The sequence below is a fragment of the Oncorhynchus mykiss genome, chromosome 2, assembly GCF_057628025.1.
Source record: "Oncorhynchus mykiss isolate SJ-2025 chromosome 2, ASM5762802v1, whole genome shotgun sequence".
NCBI classification, from domain to species: domain Eukaryota; kingdom Metazoa; phylum Chordata; class Actinopteri; order Salmoniformes; family Salmonidae; genus Oncorhynchus; species Oncorhynchus mykiss.
The window spans coordinates 47,959,373-47,975,053 of NC_143023.1; the positions used below are offsets into that span (position 1 = coordinate 47,959,373).

A 15,681-nucleotide genomic window follows, 5' to 3' on the forward strand; every position below is an offset into this window, starting at 1 on the left:
ATCTGTACAAAATATAATTGGTTAATTTATTTGACTTGATTATGTACACCTGGGACAATGGACATTCAGAATGGACATTTACAAAATGTTCAGATATAATGTATTGTGTAGATTAGACAAAGTATCATTCCAAAATGCTATAAATAGATTTTGAGAAATGTTGGTAAATGAGCTTTTATTGTTTAAAGAACTTATGAAAGAGATGTGTTTTTTTACCATCTAATCATGAAACGGGGTTGTACAAAGACATGTATTAATTTGAAATATATCACTTGATGGTTTCATTTCAGAGAAACAAATAATCATGTGTAGTTGCAAAACGCAACAACAGTTTAACTCAAAAAGCCTCTCTCAGTATCCTCCTCCCTCTCTTTCTCAAACACTATCCTCATTCCTCTGGCTTCCTCTTCCACTATACTCCATCTCTCTTTCTCTCTACTCCATCCTCCTATCTCATTCACACTGTTCTCTCTCTCTCACTCAGTATCAGGACTACCACGTCTTATGTGAAGGGGAGGGAAGAGAACATCAAACCCTCTACATGGCCCCACCCCCCCTAGCCTCCTGACAGGCAGGGAGAACACTATGTGAACAAACAGGGAAAGTAGTATTGCTGCAGACACTGCTGCACTGCTGCGGGAAATGCATTGTGCTCCCAGTGTTTTATTGGGTATGGGGAGGGAGGGGAGGAGGGAGGGAGACATAGTTGCTTGGCAAACACCAGAGCTAGATTTCCCAACTTTCATGTGGGGTCTCTTCAGGAGGTGAGGAGAGCAGAGGGGAATTTGGGCTTGCTCTCTCTTTCCCTCTCCAGCTGCTTCTCTGGACGACCAGGGAGGGATGAGGTGGAAGAAAAAGCGTGACAGAGAGAGAAAGAGATGGAGAAAGTTTTGTGAGGGCTTGTTTAGTTCTAAATCAAATAGTTTTATAGCTACGCAGGGGGTGTGTGGTTCCAGGCACAACACAATGGCCAACAGGATCAATATTGACATTCTCCCTGGCGATAGTCCGGTTGGCTCGGTGTGGTCAGAGGACTGAGGTATGAAGGACTGGAACCCACATGGACACGCTGCCATTTTGTGGTCACGGCTGGAGGACAGTTTCAGTAAGGTCCTGGGTTTATCCCACAATGGCAGTTCTTAGACAGCCTTGGGAGAGTATACCCCGGCTCTGTCCCAAACGGTATCCACCTCCTTATATAGTGCACTCATCTTGACCAGAGCCTTATGGGTGCACTACATGGAAAATAGGGTGCCGTTTGGGACGCAACCCTGACCCTCCCTTAAGGACCCTATTAAGGCCCTATTACCGTAAGTCGGCTTTCATCCTTCTGGTCCGTTGCCAGCTCGTAGCACAGCTCATTACTTTATCACAATAACTGGACCACTTTGGCACCACCGTGCTGTATGGGGCTGTGTGTGTGTGGAGCGTGGTACTGGAAGTGCCCAGTCCAAGGAAAAACACAGCAGTGGTAGACTAAAGAGAGTAAAGAGTAAATGTAACAGTAAGCAGAGGGTTGACAAGTTACTTTTTATTAGCTTTTCCTTGTACAGTAGTTCACAGTAAAACACTCACACAGACATATTGCGGTGAACTGAAAACACATTCCCACACAGTAGCCTTCTCCGTCAGGGAGAGGTGGACAACCCTCCTGTTTGAAAACTACTGGGGGTGCAGGGTTTTGTTCTAGCTCTGCTCTGACACAACTGATTTGACAGTTAATCAGCAGGATTCAGCTACTCTCATCAAAAGAGTGGCTTGTTGAATCGGGTGTGTTAGAGCAGGTTCAGAGCAAAATCCTGGATACCCATCAGTTCTCCAGGCCGAGGGTCGGTCAACACTGGTATAAGTGGTGTTACCTGACAATAGAGAACGTCTCAAATGTTGAAAAACTGTATTTTAATTATTTTCTGTTTTATTTCACCAATTAATATTATGTCTGAACAGCTATTGGTCACATGTTCCATTCTTACAATGACAGTAGCTAGGTTTCCATCCAATTGGCGACAGATTTTCATACGAATATTCTAAAATCTGCATAAAGAAAATATGCAAATTTACCCATCTGTGGTGTTTCCACCAAACGCACTTGTTGCAGATAAAAATCTGTACATGATGACACACAATATTAACACTCTCTCACAAACAAACCCACACACCAGCAGTGCATATCTCCTAACACACAAACTCTCTCTCTAGAGCCCGAACCACTCTGTGACCCCTCCCCTGCGAAGGTCCGGTTTCTGCCTCTGTTTCTCATCCTCCATGAACTTCTCCTGCATCTCCTCCACCGAGCCCTCGGCTGACTTCACATCCTTCTCTGTGAAGATGTCAGGGAACTCAAATGTCTGCTGCTGCGCCTGGAGACACAGAGGGAGAGAGTTAGAGACAGATTCACCTAGGGTGAATCTGAAATGGCAACTCGCCACCAACCCCTTTTCCCCTAAGCCCTTGGTCTCCACTCACTTAGCCGACAAGACACAAATGTTTGCGTGCTATAGACTGTAGACAGACTTTATCCAACTCCTTTCTCTATCACAAAAGCTATCGCTTATCTCTCCCTCACAGAAAGTCTCTCTCTCTCCCAGACACAGACAGTCTCTCTCTCCCAGACACAGACAGTCTCTCTCTCCCAGACACAGACAGTCTCTCTCTCTCCCAGACACAGACAGTCTCTCTCTCTCCCAGACACAGAGAGTCTCTCTCTCTCCCAGACAGTCTCTCTCTCACACACAGACAGTCTCTCTCTCTCTCTCTCTCTCTCTCTCTCTCTCCCAGACACAGACAGTCTCTCTCTCTCCCAGACACAGACAGTCTCTCTCTCTCCCAGACACAGACAGTCTCTCTCTCTCCCAGACACAGACAGCCTCTCTCTCTCCCAGACACAGACAGTCTATCTCACTCCAAGACACAGACAGTCTCTCTCTCTCCCAGACAGACAGTCTCTCTCTCTCCCAGACACAGACACTCTCCCTCCCAGACACAGACAGTCTCTCTCTCTCCCAGACACAGACAGTCTCTCTCACTCCAAGACACAGACAGTCTCTCTCTCTCCCAGACAGTCTCTCTCTCTCCCAGACACAGACAGTCTCTCTCTCTCCCAGACACAGACAGTCTCTCTCTCTCACAGACACAGACAGTCACTCTCTCTCTCAGACATCTCTCTCTCTCCCAGACACAGTCTCTCTCTCCCAGACAGTCTCACTCTCCCAGACACAGACAGTCTCTCTCTCTCCCAGACACAGACAGTCTCTCTCTCTCCCAGACACAGACAGTCTCTCTCTCTCCCAGACACAGACATCTCTCTCTCTCCCAGACACAGACAGTCTCTCTCTCTCCCAGACACAGACAGTCTCTCTCTCTCCCAGACACAGACAGTCTCTCTCTCTCCCAGACACAGACAGTCTCTCTCTCTCCCAGACACAGACAGTCTCTCTCTCTCCCAGACACAGACATCTCTCTCTCTCCGACACAGTCTCTCTCTCCCAGACAGTCTCACTCTCTCCCAGACACAGACAGTCTCTCTCTCTCCCAGACACAGACAGTCTCTCTCTCTCCCAGACACAGACAGTCTCTCTCTCTCCCAGACACAGACAGTCTCTCTCTCTCCCAGACACAGACAGTCTCTCTCTCTCCCAGACACAGACAGTCTCTCTCTCTCCCAGACACAGACAGTCTCTCTCTCTCACAGACACAGACAGTCACTCTCTCTCTCAGACATCTCTCTCTCTCCCAGACACAGTCTCTCTCTCCCAGACAGTCTCACTCTCTCCCAGACACAGACAGTCTCTCTCTCTCCCAGACACAGACAGTCTCTCTCTCTCCCAGACACAGACATCTCTCTCTCTCCCAGACACAGTCTCTCTCTCCCAGACAGTCTCTCTCTCTCCCAGACACAGACAGTCTCTCTCTCTCCCAGACACAGACAGTCTCTCTCTCTCACAGACACAGACAGTCACTCTCTCTCTCAGACATCTCTCTCTCTCCCAGACACAGTCTCTCTCTCCCAGACAGTCTCACTCTCTCCCAGACACAGACAGCCTCTCTCTCTCCCAGACACAGACAGTCTCTCTCTCTCCCAGACACAGACAGTCTCTCTCTCTCCCAGACACAGACAGTCTCTCTCCCAGACACAGACAGTCTCTCTCTCTCACAGACACAGACAGTCACTCTCTCTCTCAGACATCTCTCTCTCTCCCAGATAGTTTCTCTCTCCCAGACAGTTTCGCTCTCCCAGACAGTTTCTCTCTCACTCTCTCTCTGACAGTCTGTCTCTCAGACAGTCTCTCTCAGACAGTCTCTCTCTCATCTCTCTCTCACAGACAGTCTCTCTCTCTCACAGACATCTCTCTCTCTCTCACAGACAGTCTCTCTCTCACAGACAGTCTCTCTCACAGACAGTCAATTCAATTCTCTTTATTGGCATGACGCAAAAATGTACATATTGCCAAAGCTTACTTTGGATATTTACAATAAGATTCAAAATTGTCAACGGGACAACAGTAACAACAATAACCAAGGGTCAAAATAACCATACATTGAACAGTAACAATAAGCATACAGTAGGTGAAGGTTGATTGGTCTGTCAGACACTGTCCCTTACAGTGCCTTGCGAAAGTATTCGGCCCCCTTGAACTTTGCGACCTTTTGCCACATTTCAGGCTTCAAACATAAAGATATAAAACTGTATTTTTTTGTGAAGAATCAACAACAAGTGGGACACAATCATGAAGTGGAACGACATTTATTGGATATTTCAAACTTTTTTAACAAATCAAAAACTGAAAAATTGGGAGTGCAAAATTATTCAGCCCCTTTACTTTCAGTGCAGCAAACTCTCTCCAGAAGTTCAGTGAGGATCTCTGAATGATCCAATGTTGACCTAAATGACTAATGATGATAAATACAATCCACCTGTGTGTAATCAAGTCTCCGTATAAATGCACCTGCACTGTGATAGTCTCAGAGGTCCGTTAAAAGCGCAGAGAGCATCATGAAGAACAAGGAACACACCAGGCAGGTCCGAGATACTGTTGTGAAGAAGTTTAAAGCCGGATTTGGATACAAAAAGATTTCCCAAGCTTTAAACATTCCAAGGAGCACTGTGCAAGCGATAATATTGAAATGGAAGGAGTATCAGACCACTGCAAATCTACCAAAACCTGGCCGTCCCTCTAAACTTTCAGCTCATACAAGGAGAAGACTGATCAGAGATGCAGCCAAGAGGCCCATGATCACTCTGGATGAACTGCAGAGATCTACAGCTGAGGTGGGAGACTCTGTCCATAGGACAACAATCAGTCGTATATTGCACAAATCTGGCCTTTATGGAAGAGTGGCAAGAAGAAAGCCATTTCTTAAAGATATCCATAAAAAGTGTCATTTAAAGTTTGCCACAAGCCACCTGGGAGACACACCAAACATGTGGAAGAAGGTGCTCTGGTCAGATGAAACCAAAATTGAACTTTTTGGCAACAATGCAAAACGTTATGTTTGGCGTAAAAGCAACACAGCTCATCACCCTGAACACACCATCACCACTGTCAAACATGGTGGTGGCAGCATCATGGTTTGGGCCTGCTTTTCTTCAGCAGGGACAGGGAAGATGGTTAAAATTGATGGGAAGATGGATGGAGCCAAATACAGGACCATTCTGGAAGAAAACCTGATGGAGTCTGCAAAAGACCTGAGACTGGGACGGAGATTTGTCTTCCAACAAGACAATGATCCAAAACATAAAGCAAAATCTACAATGGAATGGTTCAAAAATAAACATATCCAGGTGTTAGAATGGCCAAAGTCAAAGTCCAGACCTGAATCCAATCGAGAATCTGTGGAAAGAACTGAAAACTGCTGTTCACAAATGCTCTCCATCCAACCTCACTGAGCTCGAGCTGTTTTGCAAGGAGGAATGTGAAAAATGTTCAGTCTCTCGATGTGCAAAACTGATAGAGACATACCCCAAGCGACTTACAGCTGTAATCGCAGCAAAAGGTGGCGCTACAAAGTATTAACTTAAGGGGGCTGAATAATTTTGCACGCCCAATTTTTCAGTTTTTGATTTGTTAAAAAAGTTTGAAATATCCAATAAATGTCGTTCCACTTCATGATTGTGTCCCACTTGTTGTTGATTCTTCACAAAAAAATACAGTTTTATATCTTTATGTTTGAAGCCTGAAATGTGGCAAAAGGTTGCATTTTGCTTTATGCTTGTGTTTCCCAATAAGTCAGACAGTATCTCTCTCTCTCTCTCTCTCTCTCTCTCTCTCGACAGTCTCTCTCTCCCACGACAGTCTCTCTCTCTCACGACAGACTCTCTCTCTCTCTCCCACGACAGTCTCTCTCCCACAGTCATCCTCTCTCTCCCACAGTCATCCTCTCTCTCCCACAGACATCCTCTCTCTCTCACAGACACCCTCTCTCTCACAAAATATATATATATATATATTATATAAATAAATGGTGGGACCAACAGCAATAATAATAGTAGTAGTGGACATGGGATTACCATTAACAACATCAATATTAATGAAAATAACAATACATTATGTCCACTACTATATAGTTTCAAATTCTTTGTATTGAATTATAATTTTGAGAAAGAAATATTCTCTTAGGTCTGAGTATTTGTCACAGTGTAATAGGAAATGCAGCTCTGTCTCTACCTCTCCCCTGGAGCAGAGTGAGCACAGCCTGTCCTCTCTGGGCAGCCAGGTTTGTCTGTGACGACCGGTGTCTATAGCCAGACTGTGCTCACTGAGTCTGTACCTAGTCAATGTTTTCCTCAGTTTTCTATCAGTCACAGTGGTCAGATAGTCTGCCACCATGTACTGTCTGTTTAGAGCCAAATAGCATTGAAGTTCACTTTGATTTTTTTGTTGTGTCTTTCCAATTGGTGATATATTTTTATTTTTATTTTGTGATGATTTGGTTGGGCCAGATTTTCTGAGTGCTGTCCTGAGGCTCTATGGGGTTGGTTTGGGTTGGTGAACTGAGCCTCAGAACCAGCTGGCTGAGGGGAATCTTCTCTTGTTTCATCTCTTGACATTGTAGAGTTGTGTGATGGAATGTTTTGGGGTCACTTGTTTTTAGATGGTTGTAAAATTGGCTCTTTTTTCTATTCGAATGAGGAGGGGGTATTGGCCCAATTCTGCTCTACATGCGTTATTTTGAGTTTTTCTTTGCACCTGCAATACAGTCTTGCAAAACTCAGCATGCAGTATTTCGATTGGATGTTTGTCCCATTTGGTAAATTCATTATTAGAGATTGGACCCCATACTACACTGCCATATAGAGCAATTGGTTCTATAACTGATTAAATTTTTTTTAGCCAGATTCTAATTGGGATTTTGATGTTCCTTTTAATGGCATAGAATGCTCTTCGTGCTTTGTCTCTCAGGTCATTCAACACCCATGTGAAAGCTACCTGTGTTGCTGATATTTAGTCCTACATATGTGTAGTTTTTGGTGTGTTCTAATAGAACTGTGTCCAAATATAATTTAGATTTGTCATCCTTATTTCCGGACCTTTTTTGGAATATCATTATATTTGTTGTTTTTTAGGTTAACGGTCAGAGCCCAGGTCTGACAGAACTTGTGAAGACGATCTAGGTGCTGCTGTAACTCCTCTTTAGTGGGAGAGAGAAGAAGTCTGTTTGCTTGTTGCCAATTTTAACCGCATATTTGTTTTTAGTGTACATTGATTTAATAAAATCATATGTTTCCCCCCCTATACCACTTTCTATTAGTTTATAAAAAATACCTTTGTGCCAAATTGAATCAAATAAGTAGATTTTGCCTTTGTTTTGGTTTACTTGTTGATCAATTAGAGTGTGGAGGGTGTAAATGTGGTCTGTTGTACAATCATTTTTTAGAAATCCAATCTGGCTTCTGCTCAGGACGTTGTGTTCGTCAAGAAAATGATGTAGTCTGCTATTTATAATACTGCAGAGAATTTTCCCCAAGTTGCTGTTAAAGCAAATTCCTCTGTAATTATTTGGGTCAAATTTGTCTCCATTTTTATAGATTGGTGTGATCAATCCCTGGTTCCAAATATCGGGGAAAATACCTGCAGTGAGGATAATGTTGAAGAGTTTGGGTATAGCCAATATGAATTTGTGGTCTGTATATTTGATCATTTCATTTAAAATACCATCAGCACCACAGGCTTTTTTGGGTTGGAGAGTGCATCGTTTTTCCAATAATTCTTCTTCTGTAATTGGGGTATCCACAGGATTCGGATAGTCTTTGACTGCTGATTCAAGGATTTGTTCTTGCATATCTTTTTGTTCTGGGCTCTTTGTTATATTGCTGTAGAGGTTTGCAAAGTGATTTCTCCACATATCCCCATTTTGGATAGCCAATTCCTCATGATGAGGTTAGTTTAATTTATTCCAATTCTCCCAGAAGTGTTTTGATTCTATGGATTCTTCAATTCCATCCAGCTGATTTCTAATGTGCTGTTCCTTTTTTGTTCTTAGGGTGTGTTTGTATTGCTTCAGACAGTCTCTCTCTCTCTGACAGTCTCTCTCTCTCACACACACACAGTCTCTCTCACACACAAAGTCTCACAGTCTCTCTCTCTCACACATACACACCCACAGAGAGTCCCTCTCTCACACACACACAGAGAGTCTCTCTCTCACACACACAGTCTCTCTCTTACACACAGTCTCCCTCTCACACACACACAGCCTCTCACACACACACACACACAGTCCCCCTCTCTCACACACACACACAGTCCCCCTCTCTCACACACACACACAGTCCCCCTCTCACACACACACACACAGTCCCCCTCTCACACACACACAGTCCCCCTCTCACACACACACAGTCCCCCTCTCACACACACACAGTCCCCCTCTCACACACACACAGTCTCCCTCTCACACACACACAGTCTCCCTCTCACACACACACACACAGTCTCCCTCTCACACACACACACACAGTCCCCCTCTCACACACACACACACACAGTCCCCCTCTCACACACACACACACAGTCCCCCTCTCACACACACACAGTCCCCCTCTCACACACACACAGTCTCCCTCTCTCACACACACAGTCCCCCTCTCACACACACACACAGTCTCCCTCTCACACCATCTCCCTCTCTCTCTCTCAGGGGCAGAGGGGGTTATATATTATTTAGTTGGTACGCTACACCAGCCCATCTCTGGTCCAGGATGCATTAGGCTGCAGGGCAGTCTGTTACATCTGTTACAGCTTAAAGTATCTAGCTTACCACACCTGCCTACCTGTGTGCCTGCAGTTAGGGCTGGGCAATATGGCCTACAAATCATAACATGTATGTGGCCAAATTTGTGGATTTGGCAATTTCAGCCACACCAGTTGCTGACAGGTGTATAGAATCAAGCACACAGAATGCAATCTCCATAGACAAACATTGGCAGCAGAATGGCCTTGCTGAAGAGCTCAGAGACTTTCAACCTGGCACCGTCATAGGATGCCACCTTTCCAACAAGTAATTTTGTCAAATTTATATTGTGAAGTGGAAACGTCTAGGAGCAACAACGGCAGGCCGCGAAGTGGTAGGCCACACAAGCTCACAGAATGGAACCGACGAGTGTTGAAACGCGTCCTTGGTTGCAACACTCACTACCGAGTTCCAAACTACCTCTGGAAGCAACGTCAGCACAATAACTGCTTATCGGCTGGAGTGGTGTCAAGCTCGCCGCCATTGGACTGGAGCAGTGGAAACGCGTTCTCTGGAGGGATGAAGTACGCTTCACCATCTGGCAGTCCAATGGATGAAACTGGGTTTGGCGGATGCCAGGAAAACACTACCTGCCCCAATGCAGAGTGCCAACAGTGAAGTTTGGTGGAGGACTAATGGCCTTAGTTCCAGTGAAGGGAAACCTTTACGCTGCAGCATACAATGACATTGTAGACAATTCTGTGCTTACAACTTTGTGACAACAGATTGGGGAAGGCCCTTTCCTGTTTCAGCATGACAATGCCCCTGTGCACAAAGCGAGGTCCACACAGAAATGGTTTGTTGAGATCGGTGTGGAAGAACTTGACTGGCCTGCACAGAGCCCTGACCTCAACTCCAGCTAACAACTTTGGGATGAATTGGAACGCCGACTGCGAGCCTGGCCTAATCGCCTAATATCAGTGCCCGACCTCACTAACGCTCGTGGCTGAATGGAAGCAAGTCCCTGCAGCAATGTTCCAACATCTAGCGAAGCCTTCCCAGAAGAGGCTGTTATAGCAGCAAAGGGGGGACCAACTCGATATTAATGCCCATGATTTTGGAATGAGACGTTTGACATGAAGGTGTCCACATACTTTTGGTGTTGTAGTGTATATCTCAATTTTGTTTACATTTTCTCAAAATAAGCCTTGTTTCACAATTTAAGGTTAATACACTGCATTTCAAAGAGTCAGGAATAACATAATGAATTCAGGACTTGCAAAATTATACGTAGGCTAAATATAAGCCTTCCACTACTAAAAAGTACTAGGGCCAAGTGAAGAGATTTTTTTTTTTTGCCAATATTTTGAGAATAAAGTCGAAATCAATTTCCTGAATAAAGTGGCAATATTCTGAGAATAACAACAAAGTTAATTTTGAGAGTAAAGTCAACATTTTCAGAATAAAGTCGCAGTTATATTTCAAGATTAAAGTATGGAATTTGCTTAACTGCATGTGCCTCCCTGCGCGCGCCACCATTGAAATGTCTGCAGTTAGATGACCTGGTGAAATTATACTTTAGAATTGGCTTTAGTAACAAAACCTCGCTCTTTTAGCACATAATAACCATATTATTATAAGTAGGCATATTAGGACCTGGAAGAGGTGGTGCCACAGATTATTTTCATAAAGAGGAACCACACGGACTCGGATTAGGTATTTCATCCAAGTCTGTGTGGTTACATACATAGGTAGACAGGTGGGTTGTGTGTGTATGTAGGTGTGTGTGTGTGTGGGGGAGGGGGGGGGGGGGGGGTCTAATACACTCGTTCAAACAGAAGTCACATGGTGTCCCCAAAGCAATACCATTGTAACGGCCATGGTGCGTTTTAAAACTGTGAAGAGAGATGGAGTTGGGTGCATCAGTTCCTGTCATGGTGCCCTTCGAATTCGCTACAATGGTATCCTCAATCCCCTGTGTACGCCAACACCTTGCAAAGTATATTTTAAAGAGTAACAGTTAGGCCAGCAGCCTATATGCCAAAACGAAAACTTACACATTTGTGCATAATGGCATGTTGTTTTATGTAAGGGAGGTGACCAAGGTGACCAAGAACCCGATGGTCACTCTGACAGAGCTCCAGAGTTCCTCTGTGGAGATGGGAGAACCTTCCAGAAAGACAAACATCTTTGCAGCACTCCACCAAATCGGGCCTTTATGGCAGAGTGGCCAGACGGAAGCCACCACTTAGTAAAAGGAACATGACAGCCCGCTTGGAGTTTGTGAAAAGGCACCTAAAGACTCTCAGACTATGAGAAACAAGATTCTCTGGTTTGATGAAACCAAGATTGAACCCTTTGGCCTGAATGCCAAGCTTCATGTTTGGAGGAAACCTGCCACCATCCCTACGGTGAAGCATGGTGGTGGCATCATCATGCTGTGGGGATGTTTTTCAGCAGCAGGGACTGAGAAACTAGTCAGGATCGAGGCAAAGATGAATGGAGCAAAGTACAGAGAAATCCTTGATGAAAATCTGCTCCAGAGCGCTCAGGACCTCAGACTGGGGCAAATCTCAATGTCCTTGAGTGGCCCAGACAGAGCCCAGACTTGGACCCGATCAAACATCTCTGGAGAGACCCGAAAACCTGACAGAGCTTGAGAGGATCTGCAGAGAAAAATTTGAGAAACTCCCCAAAATACAGGTGTGCCAAGCTTGTAGCATCATACTCAAGAAGACTCGAGACTGCAATATTTGCCAAAGGTGCTTCAAAAAAGTATTGAATAAAGGGTCTGAATACGTACGTAAATGTGATCAGTTTATTTATTTTTTATAAATTGGTAAAATGGGTATTGTGTTTAAATTGATGAGAAAAAACTATTTAATCCATTTCAGAATAAGGCGGCAATGTAACAAAATGTGGAAAAAGTAAAGGGGTCTGAAAACTGCACTTTAACTAAGCATTTACAGGCAATCCGTGTTGCCTTACAAGTGCTCTTTCACTACGAAAGGGATGAGAGCGCAGCTTAAATGCACTAAACATATTAAGCACTGAATGTCAGGATTACAGAGTGTATTATGCATCTATAAGCCAGAAACTGACACATCAAGTCCAAAATGGAAGGTATGGTGGAAATGATAAGATTGTTATAATGCTGTAATTGCAACAGAATAAGGGGTTGTTAGTATGTTCATCTGTGTGTTCTACTGAGGATGGGCATCTGGAAAATTGATGGTCTTTGGGATACCGCATTCCAGAGCATGAGTTAATGTTTCTGTTCTTTACGGTATCAGGGAGAGATGGCTCCGGTATGAAGTTGGGGGGACAGACACTGGTCTCTACACAATGAGTTCTCATGTTTTTACAGCAGATACTTATGATTCATAGCAGACAGTATCTTTCATGCAAATCTTAACCCTGTGACCCATTCCATACAACTGTTGTTTGTCATGAACATCCAGGAGGATGGACTTTGCTATAAAATGCTGTGGCTCAAACCAGCTGGTTGAGTTCTCAGTGATCACCTCCAGGGGTGGTTACTGACCAGCTCCATTACTGCAGTAAACCAGCTGGTTGAGTTCTCAGTGATCACCTCCAGGGGTGATTACCGACCAGCTGGTTGAAATCTCAGTGGTCACCTCCAGGGGTGGTTACCGACCAGCTGGTTGAGTTCTCAGTCGTCACGTCCAGGGGTGGTTACCGACCAGCTCCATTACTGCAATAAACCAGCTGGTTGAGTTCTCAGTGGTCACCTCCAGGGGTGGTTACCGACCAGCTCCATTACTGCAGTAAACCAGCTGGTTGAGTTCTCAGTGATCACCTCCAGGGGGGATTACTGACCAGCTCCATTACTGTAGTAAACCAGCTGGTTGAGTTCTCAGTGATCACCTCCAGGGGTGGTTACCGACCAGCTCCATTACTGTAGTAAACCAGCTGGTTGAGTTCTCAGTGATCACCTCCAGGGGGGATTACTGACCAGCTCCATTACTGCAGTAAACCAGCTGGTTGAGTTCTCAGTGATCATCTCCAGGGGTGGTTGCAATAATTCCACCACAATTTTGTCAACGAGGATGGGATGATGAACTTCATTTTTCCGCTTGTTCACAGTGAAATCCAGGTTAACCATGCACGGGGAGTTGCATTAGATGCAACCAGGGGAAAGCCACTCTCCACTATTTGGAGCAGATTGAATCCTCATCAGCTGAATGGATACATCATTTGGAACAGAATTAGATTAAGGGTGAGACTGGTTTCTTTCAATAATTGAACTTGAAAGTGCACAGAATTCATAGTACTAATTAGACATTAACTGAACATTTAAGGGAATGAAAGGCATGAAAAAAGAAAAATAATATACAAAACAACAAAAAAGCCCCTGTTGAGGGTACACTCAGAGCGAGGTCTTCCTTAAGAGGGCCACAACAGCTGGGGTAACTAGCAGGACTGAGTTGAGTTGATAAGTGTACTTAAGTGAGGTATCCTTGGACATGATTGTTAATTATCCAGTTGCGGGTTACCAAAAGTCCAAATCCATAGTACTGGTTTGATCAAGAGTAGGATTGGTGAGGTTAATGTGTTGAAAGAGGAACTACAGTGCAGGTGACGCCTTGCGAGGGCCTCCGACTTTGAAGTTCAAATTTTTAAGTGTATATAATTGATTTTAAAAAAATTACATGAGGTAAACAGGTATGCCCTGGGTTACTATTGTTAGGTGTAATTGTGCATGTTTTTAATATTCCTGGTATTTAGAAAATACGAGGTAAGATAGGATTTTTTGGGGCCATGTTACAAAGTTAGGTAAGAGACATGGGTACTCTGTAGGTAGTTTTGCACATTTGGATAGACAGACACTGGATATCCCAGTGTGGATAAAACAACCGGTTTTGGGACCACAAATTAGGCAATATTTTGATAATGGTATGGGTTTCCCTGTTCATACAGACATGGTTTGAAACCCTGTGTGGGTGATCATGAAGGCTCTGTGTGAGCCTGAGGTAAATAATAATTAGTAGATAAGTTAATGATATGCAATAGTTTAAAATAGTTAGGTACATATGTGAAAGCTATATACCAAAACCACCTATAGAAGTAAGAAAATATTCCTGCAGGTTATAAAAATATTGGATTTAGTGTGTTTGGGAACAGTACTGTGTGAATGTGATATGAGAGTTGTGTGAGTGTGTAAATAAGATAAACATTTGCATAATAAGATTATTGAAATTTGGTTAATAAATATTGATTTAATGATATTTTGAGGTTCAGTCCATCACTGGCCATCATAGAATATCTCGGGGTGGTATTGAGAGCGAGATGTTAGCAGCAAGTCTATTGTTTCTGGGAGCCTAGACTTTGCCGTAGTTTCTGGGAGGTTAGAGAACTGTTGAGGATCCCATGACTGGTCGGTCATTGTCCGGGAAACAAGATCATTTTTTTGGTCCTGGTGGTAGTATGTTTGGAGAGCTGCTTAGTAGCTGTGGAGGGTCCGTGAAAACGCCAATGGAATGGTTGATGTGAGTACAAAACAATTTCTTACGTTTTATATGGATTCTGTGAAGATATGAAAATATGATGAATTGTATGTGTGTATTATCTATTACTAGAGATTTGATAAAGTAATACTAGGAATATGAGATGCAACTTAAACAACCCATTCGTAGACATACGTAGGTTTTGAGTTGGTATCTTTAATGGATATTTTGATAAAACCGTCTACAAAGTCTGGGAAATTGTCACAGAAACTGATTGGAGTGTGTCCACTTTTGGTCAAAAGTTGGTTCTTCCCAGTTGTTGCTAGATTTATTTAATAAACCATTTTCCATAGAGTATATGTTGGAGGTTTAAATGGGAGACAGTGCTAAATGTCTTGGGAGGAGGAAGAGCCAGTGCTATAGCAGCCGGTCAAGTGGAGGAACCCATGCAATGAGTTATTGCTTTTATGCTTCTTGTTTTATGAAGAATGTATGCATTTTCTATGTGATTTAATGTTCTTCAATCTTGTAATTTTTTTAAAATTGAGAGAATTCTCAAAATGGGGGATTATGGTGGAAATTACAAGATTATGTTAAAATGCTGTTGCATCAAATGGTTGTTTTATGCAACAGAATAAGGGGTTGTTAGAATGCTCACCTGTGTGTTTTCTACTGGGGATGGGGCTCTGGAAGATTTACAATGTCTTTGGGGATTCCGCATTCCAGCGCATGAGTTAATGTTTCAGTTATGTTCAATACCGGGAGAGATGGCTCCAGTATGGAGTTGGGGGGCCAGACACTGGTTTCTACACAATGCGTTCTCATGTTTTTACATAATTAGTATCTTTCATGCAAATCTTAACCTTGTGACCCATTCCATACATCTGTTGTGTGTCATGTAGACTGAAGGAGGATGGACTTTGCTATAAAATGCTGTGGCTCAAACCAGCTCGTTGCGTTCTCAGTGATCACCTCCAGGGGTGATTACCGACCAGCTCTATTACTGCAGTAATTAAATATTAAAGTTGGATTGTTTTGGAGA

At 43.7% G+C, this 15,681-nt stretch overlaps 1 protein-coding gene across 1 annotated transcript in view; it reads right to left on the reverse strand.

Annotated features, from left to right (window-relative positions):
* Positions 1 to 1,516: 1,516 nt before the first annotated feature.
* mrpl23 (mitochondrial ribosomal protein L23) overlaps positions 1,517 to 15,681 on the reverse strand; it is a 126,752-nt gene continuing 112,587 nt past the window's right edge. Inside the window, exon 5 of the mRNA XM_021564139.3 lies at positions 1,517 to 2,360. Coding sequence (XP_021419814.1) covers positions 2,196 to 2,360 — 165 coding nt within the window. The 3' untranslated portion in view covers positions 1,517 to 2,195. The remainder of the gene's footprint in view (positions 2,361 to 15,681) is intronic.